Genomic DNA, 14591 nt, shown 5'->3' on the forward strand with positions numbered 1-14591 from the left:
CTTAAAATTCTTCAATTTACCCTTAAAATTCTTGAAAAAAGAATCCCAAATATAAATTCAAAGCTGTTTTTAAACCATTTTTGATTACAGGCATGGTTGAGGGCTCTTTCAGAGGCATCACTGTTTATTTTTTTTTTCCTCCTACATTCATATTTTGTCCAACTTCCATTAAAACTGAGTAATACATGTTTAAATACAATTAAACTGATGGATTAAATGTTTCCCAATTTTGTTTAAAAAATATCATTTGTCTTCAAAATGACTTTAATTTGGAGTGGTGGATTGAAAAAGACACATCTTAAAGTCTGATTTCAGACACGACCCATACAATAGAAAATTAGTATTATACTCAGGCTTTTCTAAAGATCAGAACATGTGAATCAAATGTATGCAATTTGGTAACCATGGTGAACTATAAGAAAAATTTGCAGCTTTTAAAAAAAATTTTTTTTAATTTATTTATTTATTTTTTTTATAAACATTTGTCAGGCATGGCTCTCCTGGCGTTTACATGGCTCCACAGCTTCCTCAAGAGTGTCTCTCCACCATTAATCAGCTTATTGTTGTTTTTAGGTCTCCGTTGGCTATTCAATGCGCCAGTCGTCAATACGTTTTCTGGAATTGGCTAAAGCTTCAGGCAGAAGAATAGGGTGGGCACTTCATTACCATACCGGTCAAGTATCCCGCTTGGCAGGGAAACTCCAGTTCTTTTTTTTTTTTTTTCTTTTCTTTTTTTTTTTAAACCAACCTTTTCCTTATTGTTATTTTCCCGGAGGTCTCCTGGTTTATGATACGGAGAGAAAATGAATCTACATGAGCAGACATGAGCTCCTGCACCTGCAAAGATACGCATTTTTCCCTTTTCAATTCCAATTTTTTTTTTTTTTTTTTTTTTTTTTTTGGTGTCTATTCGAATTAAATTGTGATTGCTGATTTTTGTAGAGACTAAAAACATAAAAAATATACAAAACTTTTTTTGGTGGTGATTTTTATTGATTTCAATTAGGAAAAAACACTATCATTCTGCTGCTATAATGTCCAATAAGACAAATGAAAACATCAATATTAACAAAAGAAATGATAAATTTTTATAATGGATTATTTGCATCTATTTGAATTAATTTATCTATTTTTTTTAATTAAAAAAAAAAACAAAAAAAAACAAAAAAACAAACTGACGTCCCATCTCTACCTGTTGGCTCCAGGCAGTCAAAGACAACCTTAGGGTGACTCTTGTTTTGAAACTTTCTCTCTTTTAATCTTCAATGTTGCTGAATCATCAACATTGTGTTTTCAAAACAGCCAGTTCCTGATTAAACCATGAAGCAAACTCTGCTACAACGTCATGTCACGTCCCGGATAGACAAGCTGTATAGTGTTAGTTTCTCAGCCTCGGGATGCTGCTTTAGAAATGCACATGATAGATGTCACCGTGTCATTAACCAAGTCCAGGACGCAGAGTTTTAATGTCAGAAAGTTACGTAATGCATCTTTATTACCAATCAAATGCAATTACTACTGATGTTCTACTTAATTTCCATCTTTCTACAGTGTCCTCAGTGTTTGACCATCATGAAGATTTAATTCAGGGCAGTTTTTATAAATATTGCACTGAATTATAATGTAAGACATATCAGTAGTCAGAAGAATGCATGCATAAATCATTTATGCAGGCATGTGATCAATGCTCCATGTCAACACCATGGTCATATAAACTCAGTAGCATTCAGGAACTGGATGAAAACGACAAAAAGTATTACTTTGAAAACTGACCAGATCCTGTACTTGCAGAGTTTTCGACCTCCTGCTCTGCTCTTCTTTCCTGTTCAGCTTGATCCTACTTTTGTCAGCAATGGAAAGGTGAGCTTGTTGCAGTGTGTGAGTAGAAAACCTCTTCTGAGATGTACATCTGGTGGAATCACAAGGATGTTTTGATTAACTGCAGCTTGAATTTGACGTAGCTGCACCCAGTGAAACCCAGGGATAAAATGCTTTTATTTACCCTGGAACTGAAGCCATATATTGATGTAGAGTTTTCGCGTGGAGTGAAAATGGATCAACGTACTGTGAAAATCTGCTTGTCTACAATATGTGATGTGATGGCCTGCGATCTTAGTTTTGTTTGTGGTGATTGGTGATTAGGAGAGATTGTACTGCACCTGCAGAGGTAAGCTTAACTTATAAAGCTTGCTCTTCCCAGACTCCTCTCTCTCGTTGGGAAGCATTTCTTTCCACATCACGGTAATTATGATTTGTTGCGTTTTGGGGTTGCATTTTTGTTGCAACATTGCACACTGTCACCCAAACATTCACAGCATTTTCACTACTGATATTTAGCACATTCAAACCCCATTATGAGGATATTTTGGTTAAGTTTGATAAATAAAGTAAATGGTCTGAACACTTTTCCAATGTTTGACTCCCTCTTTTGTTACCACTGTGAGCCAAGTTGGTAACAGTGAGGAAAAACATTATCAAGCAATGTCACCTGCCATTTATCTCCTTTTTTTGTCTGGATTTGTCAGCGTGTAGCACAAGAAATATTTGAGTTTATTCTCACAAAATGCTTTATTTTATTCCTTTCAGTCATTGTAGGTGATCATTCCTTAATCCAAGCCAAGCCAACTTTATTTATGACTCACTTTCTGACAGCTACTGCTGAACAAAATGCTGAACATAAGATAATTAAAATATTAAAACATAAAACAAAAAAAACCAAAAAAAAACAAAACAAAAAAAAATAAATAAATATATATATATATATATATATATATATATATATATATATATATATATATATATATATATATATATATATATATATATAAAACAGAAGGTTCAACATCAATGTTGTAAAGCATGAAACCTGTTTTAGGCCGAGCCCTAACACAGCTTGGGAGCTTCTTTATATGCTCAGCTTTGACAGCCCGCATATCACTCACACACCTCTGGGGAACAACAGGACAAGGAAAGTGTGTATGAAGCTTCATGTTGACAGAAGCTTGTCAGCAACAGTTTTGGCTGCTTTGCAAAGCGTCGTAGGAGTCTCATTGTTTGTTTGGGCCACCTGGAGCTACACATGTCCACTTTGCTTTAAGCTAGAGTTTGCTGTTCTTAGATGGATTGGTGATTTATTTATCTTGAATAAGGAAAATAAGCACAATGACACATGCATAATACACAAGTCATTCCACAAGAACAGGACAGATTGGACTTTGGTATAAAAGTAAAGGGTTTAAATAATCAGCTGTTACTGTTAAACATGTGACAGGGTTGTGATTCTTGCTCAAACTGACCTCCGCTCTACATCCTGAAAGCCAAAGGGAACACAACATTCGCAATTATTCTATATTCTTGAACAAGAACCTTTGAAATAATTAATAGTTTTGTATTTTTCCCTGTAAAAATACAACAATCACCATGTCAGAAGATAAATATTAGGGGTTGAAAATTGAATGGAAAAAAAAAATCAAATATTGAGAATTTTTGCTTCACAGTTGAATTTTTTCTTTTTTTAAATTGATTTCTTTTTCAAAAGAGGAAGGATTAAATGAGGAGATGTGCTTAGGCAGTTATAATGCACATAGTGTTCTCGACTCCATGCCGTGCATTATAACCGTCTAATGCACAGATCCGATTTGTTTAATCCGCTTTTACCGTAGTTCCTCACAGTAAACATTTGATAACAAGTTTTTCTTTCCTTATTACAACACTTGCTAAATGTGCTAAAGGAACTATTTCATGTTGGCCTTCATGTTCTTTTTATGCCAAACAACTGCTGTCAAGCTACAGCGCGTTTCTCTCATACACCTGTTAAAAGACAGCTGATCTGAACCAGGTGATTAACGCATTGCTATGGTTACGCCCCGTAAAGGAGGGATTTTGCAGTGATTTAAGTTGCCAAACTACGTGTCATTTATCTGAAAATAATGCACGCCAGTTGTTCATTATCACTGACTATGGTATAAATAACAATAATCCATTATAAATTTTTTGTTATATTTATTGTTTTTATTGATCTTTTTACTTGTCTTCTTGGTCATTATAGCAGCAGAATTATGGTCTGGCTACTTATGGCTACTTATTTCACTTATTAGAGATAAATAAATCACCAATCCATCTAAGAACAGCAAACTGTGATATTTTTTCCTAATTGAAATGAAGAAAAAGGACTACCAAAAACAAGCTTTCTACTTTTTTCTTGTTTTAGTCTACATAAATCTGCACTATCAAAGAATTGTCTGAATCGCAATTTAAATATAATCAGCACCCCAAAAAATTGGAATAGAATCAAATCGAATCGGGACAAAAGCAAATGATGACAGCCATAATGAATATAGTAAAAGAAGGAAGCTGCTTGAGGCTCAGTTATACTTGTGTCTGCATCAGGCTGTGCTGGATGTGCAGTCCGGCTATGAGACTCTTGTGATTGGTCAGTTTATGAATAAATTTCTGGACTTTTGGATCTTCTTGCTTGAAGGACTGTGGAAACCTAAAGAGCCAGAAAAGAAACTGCAACATGACACTGTTCAGGTTTTGTTACTGTTAACTTGTGCTTGAGTGTATACACACACCTGCCTCAGCTGACCTGTGTGTGTGTGTGTGTGTGTGTATAGCACGCCAGCTTTCGCCGTTTTTAGTGTCGTTTTGTCTAAAAGACTGCAGCGATGCTTGTTCCTGATGTCCATGCTCAGATGAATGTCGCCGTTGGTTTATGAGGAGTGGATCGTCTGTGTAACAGACATTACATGCTACTCAACCATGTAATTGAGTAGTTAACTTAATGAATAATTAGCTCTTTACAAAAGAAAAAAAATCATTACCAGCAAAAGATTCAAATATTTGCTTACACTGAAATCAAAACGTATAGACTTATTTTACTGCTTTATGTATTATTGTCTATGTACAGTTTTATTAAAGATCACGAGGAACGTGACAGAGTAAGTGGTGTCAAAAGAATATAATGTCTCATAGTTTTAAAAAAAAAAAGTCAGTAATTGTGTTTTACACTGTATTCTGCATTAAATTAGATATTTTAATCTGTATATAGAGCAGTTTGCATGTAGATTATGGAGAGCAGGTAGATTAAAATACAACTAAAAAGGTCAGAGGGACTTAAATTTGACTGATTTCATGTCAGTCAGCTTAATAAAGAATTATTATTATAATAGTATACAGAAGTGTCCATTGAGTGTGGAAGTGTTAAGTATAGTTCATTTCAGTTCCTGTTCTTTTCTCAGTTTAATATTATTTTTCTTGATTCATTTGTGTTCGTGTTTGTCATCGTTCAGACTTTTTCAAGTTCAGGATCTACATCTGCTTATTGACTCCTGCAGACACTCGATCTCTGTGTTGTTTTCTCCTGCTACTTGTAAGCCTTGTGCTGCCACTAACAACCCTGCAGCCTTACTATCATGAATAAATGAGTCAGTTAAGTAATTAACTGTTGGTGACCTCTGTATATGTGTGTGCGTGTTGCCATAGTAACATCTTATGGAGCCTGTACTGCTGTCCTCAGAACCTAGTTCCCACAGCTTTAAATGAAGAAGAAAAAAAACCAAACTTACTCTTGATTCCCCCACCAGACAGACAACTGCTGCTTCCCTCTGGTAACCGTGGAACGGATGATGTCTCTGAACATTAAATGCAAACGACAGGCAGGAAACTTGAGAGAATAACAAAGTGATTACTGGCAGTCTGACTTGACAGAAGCAACTAATCAGAGTTGGGGCTTTCCTCGTTTTGCTCAGATTTCGGGGCGTGTGTGTGTGTGTGTGTGTGTGAGAGAGAGAGAGGAGTAAATTCAAGTAAACAAATATTACCCACAAGGCACAGCACAAACACCTGTTTGCACAAAAGCTTTGTTCCACGCTTGTCTCAGACGGCGTAATTGCTTCAGGCAGCTGTTAATGTGCACTTAATTGCATATTCTAAGCTTTGATGAGACTCCAGGGCAATCCTGAGCAATGGCAGAGTGATTCTGATAATGGTTCTGGTAAGGAAAGAGTTGGTGTGATTAAAAAAATTAAAAAAGACATGTATGGTAGGGCTGCACGATTATGACCAAAATAATAATCACGATTATTTTGAGCAATATTGTAATCACAATTATTAATCACAATCATTCATTGTGTCTGGAAAAACATGTATTTTTAAAGCATCACCTGTGAACAATTTACCTGGCAACTCTACATCATATAATATATATATGTGTGTGTGTGTATATATATATATATATATATATATATATATATATATATATATATATATATATATATATATATATATATATATATATACATACATACATATGTTATGTGTGTGTGTGTGTTGCTCCCTCATTATTCCCTTGACACTTTTCATACAGCGTAGGCAACACTGTATGAAAAATAACAATGACATTTTTCTTATCCAGTGTTTTGATGCAGCTGTACTTTCCATTCTCTACATGACTTGCTCTCATCAGTCTAAAGCTGGTTACATCCTCCACGAGAAGCTTCGTCTGAAGCCGGAAGGGATCAATGCGTGCGGCGATGTCTGCTTTTTGTGCAGTGAAGCTGCTTATTTCATATTTAACAAGCAACTTCATCCGCGGCAGGACGGGTTGTGCGCGGATGATCAGAGTTTGTCTCTTTCAATGCCACATGATGTAAAAATGTATGTATTTTTTACCACCTCAATTAGCTGTTTAATTAAAACAATCCATTTTACCCGCAACAGGAAAAATGCTGAAACAGCATCTTACTGCTTCATGCTTGGTATTTAGGCAGCTTAATGAAGCCTTAACCACGCAGTTTGCCCCCTGGTGGTTGGCAGACGACTGACTGAGAACCTGAGTGATAAGAGACGCATGCAGCAGAGCTCACGTTATAAATGTAAATATCGTTGACAATCAGGTTAATTTAATTGTGGCTGTGAGGTTGGCTATAGTGGTGGGAGAAAATTGTAGAAGCTCAGCTCTTCAACTTTGTCTTGTCTTTATTAGTTACAAAAATAAAACGCATGAGTCAACCATGCACCAGCTATCAGTTGGACAAGCAATATTCAATGGCTGCTCAATCACAACAAACAAGCTCTCTCGTGCCTGAAGCTTCGCGTCCAGCTTTATACTGGAGGCCCCTCTTACAAGACAAACCAACATTAATTGACATTCACTTTACAGTTAATACAATACCTAGATACAAACTATGCTACATACGTCAACCTGCCAGTAAAATTTAGCCAAGGCTATAAACATTCTAACATGGCTCAATATAAAAGAATAGAATATTCAATAAAGGTCAGTCACATTAACATGAACAGGAAACACCCCTTCAAGGTCTCTACACATGGTACATGCCATTTCACCTGCTCTATAAAGGTATTTGGACACTCACCATTCTGGTTCACCTACTCACTAGGAGGCATGGTCTACACCACATGTGTCGAACTCCAGTCCTCGAGGGCCGATATCCTGAAGGTTTTTGTTGTCTCAATGCTCCAACACACCTGACCAAAACTTAAAAACAGGTTGACAAGAAGCAACTGGATGCATTTGATTAGAATCAGCTGCGTTGGTAGAGGGAAACAACAAAAACCTGTCAGATACCAGCCCTCAAGGACTGGGGTTTGACACCGCTGGTCTACACCATGACAGTGGCCACAAAAATCGTGATCACGATCAAAATCCGATTAATTGTGCAGCCCTACTGTATGGTGTGTTGGAATATGGGACGGATTTTTCTCATGCTGTCAGCAGAATGGATGTGCACACATTTAGTGGGGTAACCCGCCATTAGAGATGATTTTTTAGATTAGAGATCATTTTCTTTGCAGTGCTTCAGCGACAGCCATCCGTCTTGCTTCCTGCCTGAATTCTGAGTTCTCACTGGGCTGTAAAAGTCAGTCTGATGTGGACCAGGTGTGTAAAGCTAAACTTTAGCAGAAGTTATGAAGTGTTCTTTCTAGAAATAAACATATCAGATGGGTCAGAAGTACAGAGTTGTAAGATTTGAAAGTTAGATAAAGCTACTTTTAACAGGCTTGGAAACAATAAGCTGCCGTGTTGCAGTCAGAGTCAATGACTCGTTTGTCAGATATTTTTAAATGTTTTTTTTTTTTTTTGCTCTTATCAGTGCAACGTTGCGTCCAGAATATAAAAAGTCCTTCATTCATCAACACAAACAGATCATGTACAATGGTGTGCTGCAGCCTGAAGACTAGCTGTAGCAAGATTAAACATCAAACATATGACAGAATATTTTTGCCGAATTGCAGAAGACCTCATTGAAATACACTGAAATAAAGGAAATTTGCATGAACTCCCCAAATGAATCACAGATTGCTAAAAATGGAACTTGTATGAAATCCCCACACAGTAAATGCTGCATATTCGAAGCATTTTCTCATCTCCATGCATTGACTTGCACAAGAGCATAGCAAGTGCCAAGTTGATGTTGCAAAATATGTTTTCTATCAATTAAAGTCAGACACGCTGAGTTGCAGCATGAATATTTATGAGTTGTTTCCAGGGTGATGTTGTGTAACTTGGAAGCTGTTTATTTTGGTCTCAGTTGGCCCACATTTGGTGTCATGATGGAGTTATAAAACACATTCTTGTAGTGTTGTGTGAAGGATAATTAGAATCAAATATCTTTTTAAAAAAAATATATATATTTGTGTTGTAATTCTCTGTATCTTTTTACCAGCAAACATTTTACTCTTCCTCAATGTTTTATCTGTTTTTCTACCCTTTTGTTCAGAGTCAGGCATAAACAAGTGACAGGCCTTTGTATACGCTGTGTCTGTCTCATATTCCATTGTTTTTCCTCATAAGCTTCTCTCTACATCTATACAGCTGGTTACTGCCTCCTCCTCCTCCTCCTCCTCCTCCTCTTCCAGTCCATTAATTTGCCTGTATTCTCCTGTCTTCCTTCACTGACACACACTGTCTCTGTTACTGCAGTGATGCACACACTGACACTCACACAGCTCTGCAAGTACTTGATGTCAGACAAGTACAGTCACACTGAAAAGCCGTGCACACATACATATACATGCCACTCTTGGAGTTGTGTTTTTATGTAAATGCCATTTCAAACCCAAGTGGCGGTTTTCCCTTTAGAGACTGTTATGCTTCTTTAGAGACTGTTATGCTTTGCACATCGCCTGCCCTTGTTCAGAAGTTTGACTCGCCTTGCAACTAAAACATTTGACTCAGGGACAGTGTTTTTGTTTTGTTTTAGCCCCTTGTAAATGGTTTAAAAACCACATTAGCACCAACCAACATCTGGATTTTGAATATTAAGACGTTGTCATGCTTCGAACACCTCTGTAAAAGCAGAAATGCAAAAACCAAAAGATTAAAAACCCATTTTACCTGACTGAAAGACAGCTGGCAGCCGAGTATCTTGCGTAGGCCCGCCATCTTTCATTCAAGTCAATAACGATGAGCTAATTACCTCAGAAAGTCGAGCTTATGAGAAAACTGTGGCCCACCAGTCTGCTGAATATTGGATGCGGTGTAATCTCATCCCTTCATGTTGTCGTGGTTACAGTCTCGTCTCCTGGGAGGTAAAGCTGGTTTACTGGACCCAGAGTATTAAGAGTAAATTCACTTTTACCGGTAGAAAATTTGATCAGCTTGTTTCTCTGGGTGTTTCAGAGTTTTAAAAAAGGCTATAAGATGTGTAGGAACTGCATTTGTTGCCCAAGTTTCAGGTATTTTCAGATTTGCTGTAAATATTTGTATGTCAATAAGTTAAATAATAATCCATGCAGGCTAAGAGCTGGAACCAAATAATCACTCATCAGAGTTAGATAATAGATAACAAATGGGTCCATAATAGGATTGGGAAAATAGATTAGAAAAATCGAGATTTTTTTACTTCGCAATTTTTAAATGAATTTTTTTGGTAAAAAAAAAAGGATTTTTTCTCCTCAAATAAAATTAATCCACTATAAATTTTTATTTTTATTTTTACTGTTTTTATCAATCAGTTTTACTTGTCTTCTTGGACATTATAACAGCAAAATAATGATCTGGCTATTGTGTTGTTTTTCCTACTTGAAATCAAGAAAATTGACAAGCAACAAAAAGTTTTATACATTTTTTTTCCGTCTTTAATCTACAAAAATCAGCAATATCAAAGAATTGTGAAAATCGCATTTTAAATCAAATCTGCGCCCAAAAAATCGGAATGGAATTGAATCGGGACAAAAGCATATTGTCACAGCCCTAATCCATAAACACCTTTATTTATCATTTGAATAACGCATTCGTATGGTTTTCTTTATATTTGCATCACCATGTGACAATGTTTTCTAGTTTTTTGTCTTGACTGGTCAGCACAGGGGTCTTAGAAATAATAAGAAAAATAGACAATACAAACAAAGCAACTTGTTTTTAGATTGTTTTGAATTATTAGTCATTACCAGCCTTACTTGTAGTTGCATATCAACATCTTTTGAAATCTCATAGCTGGTTTTAGGGGAAGTCACCAATGCGGGGGATAAAAAACATTTCTGTTTCTTTGTGTCATCCACATTAAAAAGAACATTTTTCATGGATATATTTGTTTTCACAGTTATATACTGTAAATGAAAGAGATATTTTTATATTAATGTCTCGTTTATGCTGCTGCAGTAAAGCACCCTTGTTTTTATGGTTCTACGTACATAGAAACATCCTCAGTATTGTTTTCTTCTTTCAGATGTTGAGTTAACTGCAGGGGGGGGCATACAGCTGGGTCCACATGAATCTCTGCAGGCTGTCAGTTCCTCCTTCATTTAATGACTCGTAGTATCATTAAAAACAAACCTGCATTTTTACTCTTAATCGACGTTGTTACTTCCAAGATTCCTTCCTTTATTGTGACATGGTGTTTAAAGTATTATGGTTATATACCTGTCACATCTAGGTTCATTTGATCTTTAATGCTTTGCAGTCAGGAGTCAGAGAAGATTGCATTGTTTTGATGCAACTTTGTGAGTTGTTTTAGAACAAATCATTCAAGTATTAAGATAATAGTCGGGTTGATCCCTGCTGGATTTTCCAGCAAAGGCAGTAATGGGATATTTTAGGCTGAAATGCACCGATATTACCAAGCCATCAATTATTTTTCTGCATAATCTGGAACTTTGGAGAAGATTGTTTTCTTCCTTTTTTGCCTTTCACACAGGAAACATTGAGATTGTCATAAAAAGCCAGTCAAAGGCACAGGGTGGGGTGGATCTTCTCCTCTGATTGGCTCTGATGCCATATAATCCTAAAATGCCATAAAATCTGGTGCGATGTGAAAATTACGGTACACCTCTTTATCATTCATTCATTTATTTATTTATTTATTTAGCTAGCTGGTGTACTAAAAGTTAGGTGTAACCAATGACCCAGTTTTATTAACACAACAAGATTTCCCATGGTTAGTTGTCCTCTAGCGCAGGTGTAGACGATGGATCCTGGCTGGCAGTTGGACATCCTCTATGTGGTGTGTTCATGCGCCCAGATGATAAAATATAAGACATCTCAGTAGACTTGGCACAATAAGATAATGACCTAATTATGTTTATTAGAAACCGTCAAATTCACTTCCAGCCACTCAACTCCTTTAGGAAGGAAAATCTCAAAGTAAAAGAAAAATAAACCAAGTTAAATCTACAGTACTGCCAGCGGAAACACAAAGGATTTGCCATTTGTTTTCATTTACTAAGCAACCAAATGGAGCCTCCTACTCCCCCATTTGTCATTCTTCTTCATAGCTGGCATTGTTTATTAGATGACTCTTAACTACATTTGTACTATGATGCAACAGTGAAGCAACACGTGAAGACAAATTTCCAGCATTCTTATCTCTGGTGGTCACCAAAGAACAGTTCAGTGTCTTTGCCTTCCTGCTACCTTTGGTTTAGCATCCCGCTATGTTTGTTTTTCATTACTGAAGAACATCCACAAGGGGTAGAGTTGTGTCAACACCCTGGGGCTTGCACCGCCACATGGAGCTGCAGATGATGTTTCATTGTCATTCTGGCACTGCCAGCCTTTTTCCTTGTATTCATCCACACCTGTCCTATTTCCTGGAGCTGATGTAACTGCAGATTAGTGGGGCTGGGGTTAGATTTCCCAGGAGACACTGATGGTTTTTTATTTTTTCCCCCCATAAGATCTGGAATGGGTGCGAGTTTGCCCGGCTGCCAGCCTGATTTAATGACCACCTTGGTGCAATAAAAATGAGATTTACTCTTCCTGGAAACAACTTTATAATCTGCGCCATTTCTCTTCCCCAGCATGTCATCAACATGTTAAAATTAGGGTGACCAGATCTTCTCTCACCAAATGTTCTATTCTATTCTATTCTATTCTATTCTATTCTATTCTACAGTTATTTAGCTGACGCTTTTATCCAAAGCGACTTACATACACACTAATACCATGATAGGCACATCGGGGTGCAACTTAGGGTTCAGTGTCTTGCCCAAGGACACTTCATAGTCAAGGGAAGCCTGACTATGAAGTGTCCTATGAACTCCCAACTTCTCAGTTACAAGCTGACTGCTCTTCCTCCTGAGCTACAGCTGCCCAGGAGGACAAATGTGGGACAAAGACTAAAAATGTGGGACAATGGGAGATTCCACTCTGCCATGACAAAGTTTAAAAAAAATAAACTTTCTATTCTGCTCTTTGGTAATAAAAACTAACCAAACATAACAAACCTGTTATTATAAAGCTCGGATTTTTGTGCCATTTCACGTCACATTCCCCGCCGCCGTGTGACACGGAAAAATGAGTTTGACAAACCCTCTCACAGTCTCCTCGAACAGGTTTAATCTAGGAATATGTCTTTGTTGTAACAACACTTTCTTTTCTTCTTCGCTGCGGTCGTCTCCCTGTCCTCCATGATCGATCGATGTATTTATTTATTTATTTTCATCAGTGGGTGCACCGGTGCATCCTAGATGTGCATTAAGTCCCGCCTTCTAGTTTGATTGACATGACTGTAACTCAAATCAGCAGGCGGTGTGATGTGACAGCCGTCAAATATTATGCCACACAATCAGTAAAAGCCAGTTTTGTTTGTTTGTTTTTTTTCCCTTCACAAAAGTGTAGACCGGTCGTAACAATGTGGGACAGCGCCCCGTTTTGTGGGACGTGTGAAAAGTAAGAGAAATGCGGGACAATCCCGCTCAAAGCGTGACATCTGGCCACACTAGGTAAAATATAAGTTTCTTAAGCGTCTCAGTTTATAATGATTTAAAGTAGAAATCATTCTGCTCACCTTTCTTCTTAAACGTTCATACCTTTAGCTTTCGTATAAGCTGTGGGTAAGTGTAATCATTGTTTGAGCACCCAGGGGGAAGCTAGTGGGGATTCAGTTAAGCGTGGAATGTGAGAACTAAAAGATTGCTGCTTCACCTCTTCTTGTCGCAGGGAGGAGGAGGAAAGCCTACGAGACAAGATCCGTGCAGACCACGAGCGAGCTCTGCAGGAGGCGAAGGAGAAGCTGCGGAAGTCGCGCGAAGAGCTGAAGTCTGAGATTCAGACAGAGAAGACTAAAGTGAAGGAGGACCTGAAGAAAAAAGACGCAGGCCCTAAACCGTTACCACCCGTCCCCATGCCAAATGTGGTGGGCACCAGTGATGGTGAGCCGCCAGAGCCGGACGTTAAAGAGAAGAGAGACAAGATCAGAGAGGTAAGATTACTTCTCACCGCTTAACATGCAAAAAAAGCTGAAAACCAGGTTGGAACTGCCTCAGTATGGAAAAGAAAATGATGGAGCTTGAGAGGAGAAAGTTGGTCTGGCAGTGAAATATTTTATCAATTAATCCAAATGAGGTCTTTATGACAATTAGTTTAGATTTTTCCCCCTTTTTTATGCTCTCTCTCTCTCTGCCAGCTCTCTCTCTCTCTCTCTCTCGCTCTCTCTGCCAGCTCTCTCTCGCTCTCTCTGCCAGCTCTCTCTCTCTCTCTCTCTGCCAGCTCTCTCTCAGCCCTTTCCAATGCGCAGGGCTCCTGTTGGAAACTGGCTAGCTTATGTCAATCAATCACTGGTATAATTAATTTATTGAAAAACCTGAATGTTGCTGCCTTGTTTTGTTGCCTGGCAACCAGTTTTCACTTTGGTAGGTTAGATTTCTGTAAGCGGATGTTGACATCCTAACATCCTGCAAAATTTCTGTTTTGTTTTTGAGGGTTTATTTTGAACATGTTATGATATAAACATGAACAGCGGTGATAATAGAAGACCATTAATAATAATGGATTATGTTTAACTAGATTTACTGCCTTCCAATGTACCAGAGTGCTTCACAGTGAATGCATTATTCATTCACACTTGGTGGCGGTGAGCTACATGTGTAGCCACAGCTACTGTGCGGGTTCTCTGACCACCACCAAACATTTGACACATTCATACACAAACTGGAGTAGTGGGGTTTGAATTGCCAACCTTCTTGTCTGCCACTGCAGCCCCCAATCTAATCCTGGACGGAAAGGAGTGGAAGGAAGCATGTTTAATCCCACTCCTTCTCCATTTCTCAGTCGTTTTGTTTGCTGGTGATGAAATTATTCACTTCCTGTTTTTATTGTTTCCTTCCCTTTCTCATGGAGAGATCTTCAA

At 37.7% G+C, this 14591-nt stretch overlaps 1 protein-coding gene across 2 annotated transcripts in view; it reads left to right on the forward strand.

Moving 5' to 3' along the window:
* The window catches only part of man1a2 (mannosidase, alpha, class 1A, member 2), a 155418-nt gene that overhangs the window by 18119 nt on the left and 122708 nt on the right, over positions 1–14591 (forward strand). For both annotated transcript variants that reach the window (XM_079254609.1, XM_079254608.1), the window contains exon 3: positions 13403–13664. In XM_079254609.1, the coding sequence (XP_079110735.1) occupies positions 13403–13664 (262 nt within the window). The remainder of the gene's footprint in view (positions 1–13402; positions 13665–14591) is intronic.

This window comes from Telmatherina bonti, assembly GCF_933228915.1.
Source record: "Telmatherina bonti genome assembly, chromosome: 15".
NCBI lineage: Eukaryota > Metazoa > Chordata > Actinopteri > Atheriniformes > Telmatherinidae > Telmatherina > Telmatherina bonti.